Source organism: Psittacula echo (assembly GCF_963264785.1).
Source record: "Psittacula echo genome assembly, chromosome: 1".
NCBI lineage: Eukaryota > Metazoa > Chordata > Aves > Psittaciformes > Psittacidae > Psittacula > Psittacula echo.
Window position 1 is genome coordinate 12993358 of NC_137735.1, and position 14774 is coordinate 13008131.

Consider the following 14774-nt stretch of genomic DNA (forward strand, 5'->3'; position numbering starts at 1 on the left):
GCACTTGGGAATGCCCTGGAAGACATCAGAATTCCATTGCTTTATTTTCCTTGTTGCAAAGTGAGACAGTTAAGGAGGAACTCATATCCCAACACACAGGTTGTGAGAAATGGGGAGAGTGGAGTTAAGGCTAAAAGAATCTAGCAGATGGCAAAGATCAGGGCTAGCACGGAGCCCTGAGGGTGTGCTGCTGTGGCAGGAAAGCTCCGGGGGCACCTTTATGTGGGTGTGGGCAAAGTCCAGTGTCAGGTGGCTCTGGCGCAAAACCAATGTATGCACTCGCTGTGTATGTGATACACAGACATTCCCACACGACACGTGTGCTGGGCACACAGCCGCTTCTTGGCTAAAAAGGTCTTGATCAATGAACTCCTGCTCTGTTGTTTCTGTTGTATTTCAGGAAGTCTGACTGTATCTACACGTACACTTTCCAGTAGGATTGAACAGATCCCGAGTTTCAGCAGCAGCTGTTGCATGCCCTCAGAGGAAACACCCCAAGTAACTCAGTACTCAAATCAGAACGTGTAGTTAAACACATCACTTACTGCACAAATTGAAAGGAAAACTTCAGTCAGATGAGAAGGCTGAAATGAGTGTTGTGAGGCTACAACCTTATAGAAGCTGCTTCCCATGGCGGCCCGTGGGAAGGCACACATTCTCTGCATTTCCTTCTGTACTCATGTGAAATGTTTCGTAACGGAAGGTTGCAGGCAGTGTTTCTATGATCTGTTCTACTTCAAAACATGAAGTTCAGGTTTATTAGCGGTGATGAAAATGCAAGTTTTCTTAGTGCTGAACATCCCTCCTTAATGAGAAGATGACTCTCATCTTTTCCACATCAGGCTGCAATTTATAAGAGGAAGTTGCAGGATATTAATGATCTTTTTCTTTCCAGAATAAAAGCTAATTAAAGCTGTTGAGTAATAATATGAAAATAAATGAGCCATCTTAATTAATGCATATAAAAAGTAATGTGATTTGGTTGTTTAATTTCTAGGCATCCTATTTGCATTTAAGTAATGTCTGCATGGATGTAGGCAGTTGCTAGAGTGGGTATACACCTCTTTAAAAGTTGGTGGGTTCCACCTAGGTTTTGCTGCATGGATTAATATTTTTCTAACTTAATGATTGAGGGTTTTCCTTCATACCTCTCTGCTGTTCAACCAAATGAACCCTGAAGATGAGATCAAAGCACAGCCTCTTTTAATCTCCTTCATTTTGACCCTTACCCTGAAAGGCCGCAATGGGCTTCAAAAGCATTAAGAAGTATTCATAACCTTGAAACGTCTTTTACCCTTTTCAGTGGACATAAATAGAGAAGCAAAAGGCAGACAGACGTGGGTGTGCTCTGAAAGGTGGCATGTTATTTTATGTTGAAGGCTCAGTTCACCAGCAGTAAGAAAGCGCTGCACTACCCAAATGGTAACATTCTTGTTACTCTGCTTTACACAAAAATTGTAAGCAATCTTACAATTAATAATAGCTATTTTAAGGCACTTAAGCCCAGATAGTTCTGGGAATAAAACCACATGTAATTCCTACAGACCTACTGCTTCCCTGATCTGGAAGAACAGGGCAATACGCAGAGTACAAACCCTTTGCATTCTTGCCTACCACAAGAGGCTGTTAGTCATTACAGAGTAGGCTCTTGAATTATTCAGACTTTCTATATGCGCTTTGTTGTTTTTCTGTGCTTATGGAAGCATGTACCAGTTTGGAGAACAAGCAGTACTTTTTCACATTACTTTGAGGATGAAATTCAAATAATGAGTATTTACTCTAACTTCTGTATCTTCTAAATGCTAAAGCTGAGCTTACAGAAGAACAGCAGAACTTAATTTAGATGTGTCAATAGCCATGTACTCTCCTCCTCCTCCTCCTCTTCAGTTAATTAATACTAATTCAAAAGATTGAGTTATCAGCCTAGAAAAAGGGCACCTATCTTTGGAACTGCTCATAATTCACCATGTCTTCAAAACTGAGTAAGAAAATAATAAATGTAGGATTAATTGAATAATTAACAGCAGCTGCCACATTCTGTCTCCTTTACAATCTAGAAGATGGACTGGTTTGGAATATATATATACACATGATGGGAACAAAGTCATTTTGTGCTCTGTTTGCTCGCAAGATGTGAAGTACATAGAAGCACCCTTTGCAAAAACACCCTGCCTAGAACTGCAATTGCTTATTAAGTAATAGAGATTTTGTGCCTGTCAGCTGAGATACGAATAGAAAGAAAAGGTTTATTTGCTAAAGGTTTCAGAACACGGAAGATTAGACCGACAAGAAAATGGAGTAGTTATCCATCACATTACCACTAATGTATCCTCTTTTTCCATGAAAAGCCTAAAAAAAGGAACACTCAAGAACTAGCTTTAAAGGGCATTATTTAAAGGTCTTGAAGTCAGATTTACCTCCTCTTTCCCTTTTCGATACACAGAAGAGCCAGAAATGTGTGGAAAATAGCCTACTATGTGCTGGTGTTCAAAACTATTCACCTCTGCTGGAAAGAAGCATCTGACGAGTTCAACTGTCCCCATCAATCTGTCACTATAGAGCACGTGGATTACTTCTCCCAGGATCTAGCTAGTCCAGGGGTTGTTTTTCATGTAAAAGCATAAAGGAAAATTGTGTAACTTAGAATCTGGCCGGTATTGGTACCAACATCCTTGAGGGAGCTCCCCCCTCCAAGGACCTAGAGTTTTACCTAATAATTCATTGCAAAAGTAGTAAGTTGTATGCTAATATCCCCTGCTAATTTCCTCAGAAAGGGCTGAACCAGAGGTCTCAGAGTTGTTGGAGTTTAGCCTCAGACCACGTTGCAGATGGGAACTGAAGTACCTGGATTAACCCTTCTGTTAACAATTTCTTCAAAATGCACTACAGTAAGTCAGTAAATTGTTATCCTTACAAAGAATAAAAACTAAAACCAGAAGAATTTTTTAACATTACCACTGAATACGAAGACTTTTGCCTTTTTTCCCCTGTTCACATATGAATAGAAGTTTCACAATTACGTACAAGCAACAAAAAAAAGGAAACAAAAGGATTAAAAAAAAAAAACAACTGCATCTTTTGTGCTTATATTTTAGAGCCAGGAAGAATGGTTCGGTATTTAAAAAGAGCCTATGGATGTTTCAACCAAAGAAGGAGCAAGGGCTAAGTAAGACTTATTTCCACCTAAAATGGGACCAGGTAAATGAAACTAAGTCAAAATTTGCACCTTACACTATTTCTTTTCCCCAGGTGGAACCAGAGATGGTTGACAGCTTTGAAAGCTAGAAGCACCCAGAAGACATGATTCTACTCCACTGATTTTCTGATCTACGTGGCTTTGGATGGCAGAGATTTCTGCTCTGCAGCATCATGCTTGGCTCACCGCCTGGGAACAGGGCAGCACACCTGTATGTGCCTTTGGCTTCTTCCTACCTGCAGCATAGGGTGTGCAGCATCAAGAGGGTGCTCAGAGTTGGGAGTGCAGCCAAATGCACAGAAGCTTCCCCTACTCTACCAAGAGTTTTCACTGATAACACTTCTCCCCATCCCCATATGACTAATATGCAAAGGAAAAAAAGAATCTAATGCGTCTAACAGGATCTGTGGATGAAACAACGTGATGTATCGGTGAAGTACAGTCATCTAGTGGTCAAAAAAGGTAGTTAAGTCACAACGAAAGCAGAGGTAAGCAGTACGTGTAGATTTCACAGCTACAACAGCCTACTCAGATTTTACTGGTAGTTTTAAATAACATGAAGCAGAACTTCAAATATCTCACACCACAACATTTTAAATTCTAGATTGTATTTCTCAGTGAAAGCTGTTATAAGTGCAACATAAACAACCGCTCACAACATCAAAGCATTGGGAACAAATGTACCCATTTAATTCAAGTTTGTATTTTATGTTTATTTGCACAATACAAATCATTAAACAAACATTCTATTTCAGTTTCCACAGCAGAGTTTTAGGTACTACTTTCAGTTGCTTTGGCCTGTCCATTACTGGTACCACCTCGATACCAGCCTTACTCTCTGGTGTTCGCCCTTCACACACCAGCATGGATTATACCTTAGTGTCATACATGTAGCTACTGTAACCAATCAGGACAAATAGCATATTTTGTATAGTATGTTTAATGCTCGAGAAGGTTTTATAGCCTTGCTGGGTGTGAAATGTTGTGCCCTTCCAGAAAACATTAGAGTCACTATCTTCTGAACCAATAGTGAAACAAGGAGTTCTGCATGCAGAACTGTACGCCACCAGGTACTGACTGTAAGATCACTTTTGCCTAGAAAACACCAGATAAATATAAGCAATATATGCAACACAACCTGTTGTCAGCTACCTATTCTAAGTCATGCCTGTGAAAATACAAATGGGCACATTGTGAATATTTAAAGAGTAAAGTGCTTTTAACATCGAGCAAGTGAATTCATCTAACATCGTATCACAGGCAAATATATATCCATTGTGGACAAAATAGTCTCCATGCAATTAGTCAGCAGCAATCCCCTGTATTCATTTGTAGTATTAAACCAGTATATATTACTTCAGTCATACAGGGTTCAAAGTCAGGATACAGCGTGTACACTTACAAAACTCAACCAATGCTCTACAGTAGCATACATTTTGAGCATTGCTACAGGAAGGTGGCTTTGGTTTTTGGTTTTTTTTTTCCCTAACCTTTTAAGAAGCCAACCCTTTGATAGTGTAAATGCAGCGTACACTGAAGATACCACTGAACCAAGATGAGAGCTCATTATGCAGCTGACAGGAATGGGAAGAAGAAAAAATCAAAAGCGAATTTAATGGCTGTATGTACTGTGCTCCTCCAGTCTTGCTCTATTTTCACATGCCTCCCTGCAGGTAAGAGTTTAGACATGCAATTCAAGCAAGTGATTGCTTTCAGTTCAAAGACAGGCCATTTACTGCCAAGACGGCCCTCCAGAATTGTGCTGAATTCAATTATACTCCCTTGCCTCAAGTTCAACAACACTTTTTTAAACTCACTGCTTGCCTTCAGCACAATATCTTTGGTTATATCATCCTCCTCTATAGACTTGGTTCCATTTTTGCTACTGAAAGGCATGCCCACAGTTATTTCAAATTTGTACCGATCAAACATTTTCATGTGGCAGTTATGCTTTGTCAAATACTTGAGACGACACAATTCTTCCTCCTCTAGTGTAACATTTTTGGGGTCACAGAGAGGGTACGTTTCACCATACAAGCATCTCATCCAATCACCAATAAAAAGTGGAAGCATATTTATTGCAGATTCTGCACTATTGTCTATTTCTGTCACACGCACATACTTGAACCGCCCAGTCCATGTCACTCTGTGACCTTCCAGGTGACTACATAGAATCTGAGTGCGGGCCATGTTTGTCTCCTTCCACGACCGGGGTCCACAGAGGAAAGAATACTGATTCCACGTCAAGGTGGAGTTGTAAACTTTCATTCCCTCTGATCGATACACATAGAACCAACAGAACAACACTACAGCTGTAATCCACACTAGAATGAGTTTCACAATTGAGCTACGAGTGAGGGATTTAAACATTTCCACTACAGAGAAGTTAACTTTTGTCCACCAGCGGAAGAGCAAAGGAACAGTACACAAAATGAGAGTCACTAAAATTTTCATGAGCTCCAGAGACACAAACCACTTAATGAAATGGATAAGACACATCAGTGCAATGCCTACACCTAGCACTGGGAGTGCAAAGAGAAAGAGAAAATAACCGATTGACGCACGAACGAGCCCAATGCCAGAGGACTCCCGCAGAATGACCACGGAGAGTTCACACCACATAAAGCAGACCAGATATGGGACCAGGTAGCAGTAGGTGCCTTTAAAATTCCGTAGTTGTGCCATTCTAAAGAAAAGGTAGAACAAGTACAAAAACAGAAGGCATGGGATGCTCACGTTTATCACAAAGAAATGGCCTACAGGAACAGTAAAGAATGTTTTACCCAAAAATTGCAAGTAGCCAAAATTCCCAGGTAATACCTGCAATAGGGATAAGCAACCTGCTGCTATCTCAGTCATTAATGCTCTTCGTGTGTAAGGTTCTGCACAAGTGCTTAAACTCATGTAACTTGTCACTGTGAAGAAAACTGAGATGGTAGCTAATTCTGAGCATGGTATGCAGTCTTTGCTTGCTATAGGGAAGGAAAAAATGACAAAGAATACTGAGAGTAAAAAATAGATATATGGCTCTAAGTGATTCCATCCAAAGTTCACCTCAGCTTGCTCAACATCTAGGTTTGGTTCAAAACGAAGCAGTAAGTCAGTCAACGTGCGGAAGTTTTCCCAAGCTTTACTGTCCTGAAAAACTTTCAGTGTGCAAATCACCATAGAAATGAAGGACAAATAGAATATGACTAATGGAATAATGAAGGCAAAAAACTCAATTGTCAGGTTACTGATGATGAAGAAAAATATGAGAGCATTGATATGGTGTGTTGGAACAATGGTAGACAGCCAATGCATTCCTGCCTTTGATGCAATATCTATCAGGTATTCCTTAATTTCCATAATGGCATGAAGTGGATATTTTACAACCTGGAAAGACAGAAAGAAGCATTTTATTTATGGGCAGTCAGTTGTCTAACATCAGCTGACATGAAAAGATTCATATTTCAGATGAAAGTTGAAATTAGATTACTTTGAGATTATTAGCTTTATTTTGATTAATTCAGTCAGATGAAGCTCAGAGGCGATTTTGATTTCTTGAAAGATGTATTTCATTACCTTTGACACACATAATTAAATGGCTTCCTAGTCAAATATTCTGCTCTGCTAACTTCATACTGAAGATAAACTACACGGCTCCAGTTTTGTACTCTTAGCTTATCACCTGAGCTGTGAGTAGTGTAGCTTTAAAGCACTTAACTTTGCCATTGTTCTGCAAGGATCATGCTATATATTGTGATACACATATATACTACAGGAAGTGGTGCATATGATTCATATGCACTTACAGGAAGTCTTTACAGCTGTGGTTTATCTTTAAAACAATTCTTCCCAAGCAGCTAAAGATACAGCTATCAAAGTATCATTTGGAAGCAGCATAAATATTTTTAACTATAATTACTACACGTTTAGGGATTCTTTTAACTCCAGAACAGTAACTGTACAGGATCTTAAAACTACCTATCTGATGTGGTATTTTCCAACACAGTCACCAGAGAACAGAAGAATTGCTGAATTGAATCCTCTCCCTGTGACCAACCACACACTTTACATAGGATCAATAAAAAGGTACACGATTTTTCAAACACATACTCAAATACTGCACCTGCCTGTTAGATGCTACAAACAATCCTCCTTCCTCCATATAAAGATAGTTTTTATGTCTTCTCAGAACTCAGGCTTTTAGATTAATTAGTTCAAGGGAAAGACAAAGAATGTTTCAGCAAAGATCTGTGCGCTGTGACTAACTGGGGCAACCCACAACGACTTCGGCATAAGTTTATTTATTAGCAAAGGTGTCCCATATTCTTCTTTGTAAATGTATCTCTTTCAGAGTATTAGTTATTCAAAATACTGGAAAGACATACCCCTCATCCTTCTTTTTTTCCACCCTACCATATGATAATGGACAACAAAATGACAACAATTACAACAAAACCTCTCACATCAGCAGCTAGAACCCCCCTACCTGGCTTGAAATTTATACCAGTATGAATGCAGGCACTTCAATTTCCCTTTTTACTTTCAATACCTAGTGAAGTATCAGTGTAGAAACTAACAGCAAGTTCTGCTGTTCTTGAATTCCTTCATAATAGAACCTTTTCACACCTCAAGGCTATGGGTGTTTTTTCTGCCTGCTTGCTCCTGTTTAAATAGGTATGATATGAAGCATATCATGACATCTGTAATAAAAATACGACATTTATGATAGGGACAGTCAAATTCTTGCTGAGATGTAATGAAGGCAGATTGCCCTCTTCTAGGGAAAATAACTACTCCCTTCTCTTAAATTTATGACTCTCATGTATGAAACTGCAAACATATATATGAATTCAAGTCCAAAAAGAAATTACAGCAGCAATTTTTGTGCTGACTTATATAGACTAAACATCAGCTCTGAGAGTCAAGTGCAAGTCAATTCTGTCTTGACCGAAATGCCTAAGTTAAGAGCCCTTCAACATAACCTATTCAGTATTGTCTTTTTACCTTCAGTCGCAGGGGTAGCTCTTCAGGAGTCTTCCCTGCCAATTCATCATCTTCCTCTTCGTGCACGATCAGGTTAGATGGGATGATTCCCTTTGCATACTTCTTGGTAATTTCAACAAAGTCATCCAAAGCAATAAATTTTTTAGCTATAAGATAAAACACAGACATTGAATAAATATCATCACTACAACACCTTATGGATTATGTGCTGCCACTTGTTCTGACATCCGTGCTTGTGCCAGCAACATACGACTACTCTAAATCTTATCAGATCAGCAGGTAAGTTTATTATAACACTAAGCAGGAGAACAGAGTGTGTGAACGTATCTTATCTGCAAGTATTGCAAGAAAAAAAAAGACTACTGGATTAGGTCAAACAGTTCTAAGTCATATTATATCTTTTGCAACTGCTTGAGAGCCATCTTTAACCAAAAGCCACACTGAAAGCAAAGAATTGTACAGGAACAGTAATGAATTATCTGTATGTTATTAACTGAAAAACTGACTTCTAATTTGGCATTTAACATATTGTCATTTTTCTGAGTTTAGAAATTGCAGATATATAATTATGGTAAATGCCCAATTATTCACATCTACAAGACTTAAAGGAGATTATTTACAGTGTATTAATTTACTCTGCTGTGTGTCTATACAAATGGCCTTCCCCAAACTGTATCAACAATATCACCTGTGATCTAAACCAAACAGTCAGTAACAAAATGCTTCACTTAGTTGTGCACAGAGGCAAATGTACCACTCTGCCCTGAAGATCCTTATCCACTCTTGTGAGCAGAAGGGAGGCAAGAGGTTACTTCTGAAAACTGTAGGGATGCTGCAAGACAGAAAACGATTTATACACTGCTCCAAACTGCACAGCCAGTTCCTTACATTAGCATGGATTAGCTCATTTCTATAGTAGACAAGTTTGATGTCATTTGTAAAGAAGGATAATTAGCAGCAACTTTGTTCCATACATTAAAGCAAATGACATTGCTGTATATATGAAAGACTTTTGAACGACAAAAATCTGTAACACAACTCCTACACAGTAAATTTAGCTAGTCAGCTGATACACAGGTGTGAAAACTGGCCTGCTTAGTACTAGTTTGAGATTTTAAAGATACAGGAAACTGAACTGCTGCACTAAATTTAGAATCAGAGGAATAGTGGGTTTGAACCCTTTAATAAATTATTTTAAATGCTACATTTATAGAACTTACATAGGAATATATCAGTATTTAGTATTGAAAACACTGTAGATACAGAACAAAATAAAGCATTTGTGGTGAGATACTTGCTACAGGAAAAGGGGTGTTAGAAAGTTCAACAGAAAAACAGCAGCTTGCAATCTATCTATCCTTTGCTTTAATCTTACAACATGAATGTTGCCTTTTGCTTGGACTTTTATTCCCTCCACCATTGCATGAACCTGCATGTTCCACAAAATACCATCTGGCATGCCTTCAAACAACCAAGAAAGGATTTATTCTTGCTAACTATTCTTATAATTCCCAGACTGAAAGGCAATAGCACTTGCACCTGAAATCAGTGAGACATCTTAGCTATCTTGGTGCAGTCAGATCAAGCCTAATGCCAAACCTGTCATCTAAATTTATTGTCTTATCGGGACAATATACAGTGGTAAGATAGTATTTTGGTGTGGAATCAGCATGCAGACAAGGTCAGAACCTCACAAAAATTCCTCAACAGCACTTTTACAGGACCATGGGACATCCTGAGAAGGAAGGAGTTTTAACTTACTATGTACAGACAATCTATCAAGTGTAATGACAAGTATACTCACAGGCACGGAACAACTGTCCACTGACAATGTCAGATCTAATGTTCTGTTTATACCTCCGCTAAGGATAGCCCAGATCAGATATCTGCAAGCATGTATGTGGCTCAAAAATTATCTCCAAATATTGGCAATATATTAAAACTGCAGGAAGAATCTCCTGCTAGCAAGATGACTGGAGAAGCTCAGTGGATCAGAGAAGTAAATGCTGTCTTGTTCATCCATGAAAAGATAAAAGCTCTCCAGAGAAGAGGTAACAGCTTAACTCCTACTTTAAGTGTTTGATGAAAACTTTTCGGTTTTAAATGTTATTAGTATTTTGTCATCCAAGCGTCTCTAAAATTGATATAAAAAGCGTATGCTATAGACCCTACTTTATTATTCAGAGATTTTTTTTTCTTCAATTTGGTTCTTACAAATTCCCCTGTCTCCCCCATTCGCCATAGAAATAAGAAAAATATGCACATCAATTTCTGCCTACACTTACCTGTAGGTTCATTTACTCTCCCATTATTTTACTTGCCACTTAAACCTTCAAAAAAAAAAAAAAAAAAAAAAAAGAAATTGCTAGGTCCTTTCCTGACACTCTCTGAATTACTGAAGAATCCAGAACAAAATGACCTGCTTTGTGCTCGCTCTATCCAGCATGTCCTGTTCAGTTAAGGGATGGAAAGAACATTAGTGTTGTCCACTAAGGACCAATGTAACATAGCTCCAATGAACTCATGATACAGTGACTGGACAATGAAACACAACGGTCTCACCCTTGAAGGACTATTTCTAGCTTTCCGGAAAGTGGCAAACAAGTCACAAGAACAGCTGACCTCCTCTCGCAGAAGTTTTGACAGGACCAGAAGCACAGTCTCCAAAATACTATTTCTCCCATCACCTCCTTCCTTACTTATATAAACCTGTCCATGTGTCTCCTCCTGTTTTACTTTCATGAAAGTTAATGTAAAACTGAAATACACCATTCTTCTTAGGAATGTTATTTCCATAAGTCACCTGCATAGTGAACACAATCCTTGAAGGTGAACGCCAAACTGACCTAATCTAATGAAATGTACATCTGATCTTTCAAGGAATTTAAACTTGCAGACCCCCAGATTCGGTTCACTGATCCACATACAATGCTTTAATTACATGTATTCTCAACTATAGAGGTACTATTAAGTAATATGCTTTGCAATATTTAAAAGTGCTCTTCAAAAACTGATCCAGATTGCACACGAACTATTTCATATGACCTCTGCATTTCAAGGAAGTGAGATTTTCCAAACAATGATTAATCAAACCTTATGTTATATACCATAATTATATGTCTGCAACTTCTTGAAAAAACACATATCCTGCATTGTTTAGAATTCATTTTCTTCATATAAGAACTTGACTTTTCTCCTGAAGTCCCAGCAGCATATCAGCATTTTTTAGGTAAGCAAGGCTTACCTAAAGAGGAGAACTCTATTTCAACTCCAACCCCCACCACAACATACCTTGCAAAACTCACAGATTTGGGTCTACAAGTCTGACTGTGTGTGTTGAGTGGTTTAATTCTCTCCACTACATGAACTATCTGCTCCTATGTTATGAAAGAAATATCTTGGTGCATTGCATCTTTCCTACATAATTTCTTAAACAAATATGAAAATATGAAAAGACAAACATTAATTATAAAGGAATGGCAAACAGAACCAAGGCAAATAGAATGAGGGATCTGTCTGCATTAAATGGTTGCATAATTAGTTTCCATCTTGTAATCAGAAAGGTTACTACAGTTTAAAAGAAAAATGAAAGTGCAAAGAGTTGGGTTTTTTTTGCTGAACAGACTTGTATACAGTGCTGAAAGGTCAAGAAAATAAAAATAACAACTGACATGCAAACTCCTCTTAGAATACTAATCACTGACAAGTTGACTGTAATGGTGATGTCTTCTGTAACATCACATACAGATCAGGTATTTACCATGCACATATAATAAATTGACACTGTTGGTTTACATCAATCCAAACTTCCTATACATTCCTACTCTGGCAGCACAAAATTGCTTAGCAAAACAAAATAGAAACCAAAACCACATGCAAAGACTGAAAGCAGCAGCATGCACTCACATTCACAGCTCACTAACCGCTCCAGCATTCTTCTCTGCTTCTGCACCGACTTTGGGAGTGGGCCAGGTTGCTTCTCACCATCTGGTTCAATAACAGAAGTCAATGGAAAATCAAAGCAGTCAATTAAAGTGATCAAAAAATAACTGGAATGTTCTTCAAACTGTGGTATCTGGAGAATGTTATTTTCTCAAAGTCAGGAAAAAGACAAATGTACATATAAACAGGTAAGGAGTGGCTATATAGCTTTATATACCCCTATTACTGTATTGGAAAAGGGAATAGCATTGATATAGTTAAGATATACTGCTGTAAGAGCAGAGTGAGACAGGTATCTTGAAGACTGGGTTTGTAAATTGAAATTATCTAGTAAGATATTATCAGGATGACTGTTAAGAGATAAATAAGTAAATAATCAAACCGAGTAAAGGCATTAAAATTACTTTTCAAGGACAGCACATGCCAAATGAAGATATTTTTAACACTTGGTCACTTTAATGGGTACTTAATTGAATCACAGCTACAGCAAGAGTTGGCAGGCCTCTGTGAACTAACTATTGGTCCAGAGAGCACAGTTAGTAAGCCAGTTACAAGTTGTTAATGTTACTTTTTCTTAAGTAGCTCATACATTTACTGTTACCTCATATCTGATTTTTTATAAGGCCCTTTAAGTTTTTAGCTGTATTCTGCCTGACAGTCTGTATTGGAGCAATACCACAAATCAGTTCATTCATTGTCAACAAACCTTCATTGTCAACTTGCCCAACATTTTCCAGTAGTTCAGAAACTTCTAATTGCTTCTTCTTTTTTGGGTTTAATTTCCAATACATGACTAAGGCTGCTTTCCTCACAGCTCTCTCCAAGTCAGTCTCAGAAGATAACTTTTTCACTTCTTGCTCATTCTCAGAAGTAATACCTCAAGAAAAGAAAAACACATTACATACTATTATCCCACACCCTTGCAGGAATGACAGATTTGCCCACAATTTATTTTTCCCAGTTTAGACTAGAACTTTTCAAATTTCATCCATATCTTGACCACCTCAGTAAACTGCACAAATGCTCTTTGTGCCCATTGCTTATTTAAATCTAATCACATCGCTTAAGTTTAAAATGTACTCCAAAGACTGTGCAAGACATGCATTATCCTTATGCCTTGCTTCAACTTTTGAAGTACAGCTATTCAAGCAAAAAGGTAGTGTGGATATGCATGGTTGACATGTAACAAGCAGCAACAGCTTAATGAAAGTTGTTTTGTTGAGTTTTCTGGTTTGGTTCCTCCCTCCTCCTCCCCCCCAGAAATAAGAGTTCAGATAGTTCACGGTTAAGAGACCATTCCAAGCATGGGAAGTAGCATAAAGAAAGATATGAACCTTTAAGTGGGAGAAAACAGTGAAAAAGACCAGTTTGGAGAGGGGTTGGACAGGGGCAAAGAATGAAACAACAGCAGATATGTAGGTGGTGTGTGGTTATATATGACCTTCATGGTCAAAGAAAAACAAGCTTCAGTGAAAGGTGGGAAGGGGAAGAACAAGCATGAATTCCGTGAAGGAATTCCAGCAAATAATCAATATACATGGTTTTATGAGTAGCATCAGTAATTAATGCTTTTTAAACCAACTATTTGAACAGACTGTCAACAACTACTCACATAATTTTACCATGAACATTCCCATCTTATTTTAACTCCTCTTTTCAGTGTTACAATAAATATAGTATTACTTCAGATAAAGTGGGAAGCACAGGCAAGAAGTCTCAGATAATCCATACCTCTTCTGTCTGCCAGGCATCTACGCAACAGTTTGACAGCTTCTCTTCGACCCTGCTTAGCAGCAAGGATGAACCAGTCAACTGCACTGCAATTGTTAAGTTCTTCATCTTCCTCTTCTGCTAATCTTAAGAAGTGTTTCCCCATCTACAATAAGTAGGAAACAGAATTCCTTCAGTTACTGAAATATACTCTACTCTCTGTCTCTCTCCTCCTGTTTCCTGGAACTCGGCTAGAATAAATTCTCTCTAAACAAAAGGTCAAAACATTTGCTCCTCCCATTGAAAGATTAATAATTCACATGATTCCCACATAGATTAAACAGACTGGTATAATCAAAAAGATCTTTTCCTTCCAGTAGAGGTTAGGTCTCCAGCCTTTTAGCTCTTTCATACACTGAAGTGACTGCTTCAACAACTTCTACATAGATAGGCATTGGGTAGATATCATAGTGATCACATTCACTGCACATACAGTGAAGCTACTCAAAAACTTATAGAAATAAGAAAAAAAGTTGGATTAAGTAATCCAAAAGTCAGAACAAAACACTGATTACAAAGTCATGCCAGAGCTCAACAGGCAGCACACGGATACAGTGGCAAACCAAGAAGAGATCATGAGATGAAAAAACAAAAAAAAGAACAACAAAAAGGAAATTTCAGCAATTGAGTAATTTATCACCTTTATCACCCAGCTGCAGATATGACTTCAACTATTTATTTCACAAAGAAACTGCCTGAACAAGTTACACGATAAATAACATCCTCTGACAAGAACAGCTTTCTTGAACATGTTTATATTGGTAACTATCGAGACTGAGCAAAGCTTTAAGGACTTTAAGCAGGACTTAATGATGCAGCTTTTAAGTTCTTAAGGATCTCTTGGACATAGAAACTCATCAGTTAGCAGATTTTG

At 38.1% G+C, this 14774-nt stretch overlaps 1 protein-coding gene across 1 annotated transcript in view; it reads right to left on the minus strand.

Moving 5' to 3' along the window:
• Positions 1-4762: 4762 nt before the first annotated feature.
• WFS1 (wolframin ER transmembrane glycoprotein) overlaps positions 4763-14774 on the minus strand; it is a gene marked incomplete at both ends in the record, with an annotated part of 33986 nt that continues 23974 nt past the window's right edge. Inside the window, 5 exons of the mRNA XM_080626011.1 lie at positions 4763-6571; positions 8189-8334; positions 12095-12175; positions 12837-13007; positions 13862-14006. Coding sequence (XP_080482137.1) covers positions 4763-6571; positions 8189-8334; positions 12095-12175; positions 12837-13007; positions 13862-14006 — 2352 coding nt within the window. The remainder of the gene's footprint in view (positions 6572-8188; positions 8335-12094; positions 12176-12836; positions 13008-13861; positions 14007-14774) is intronic.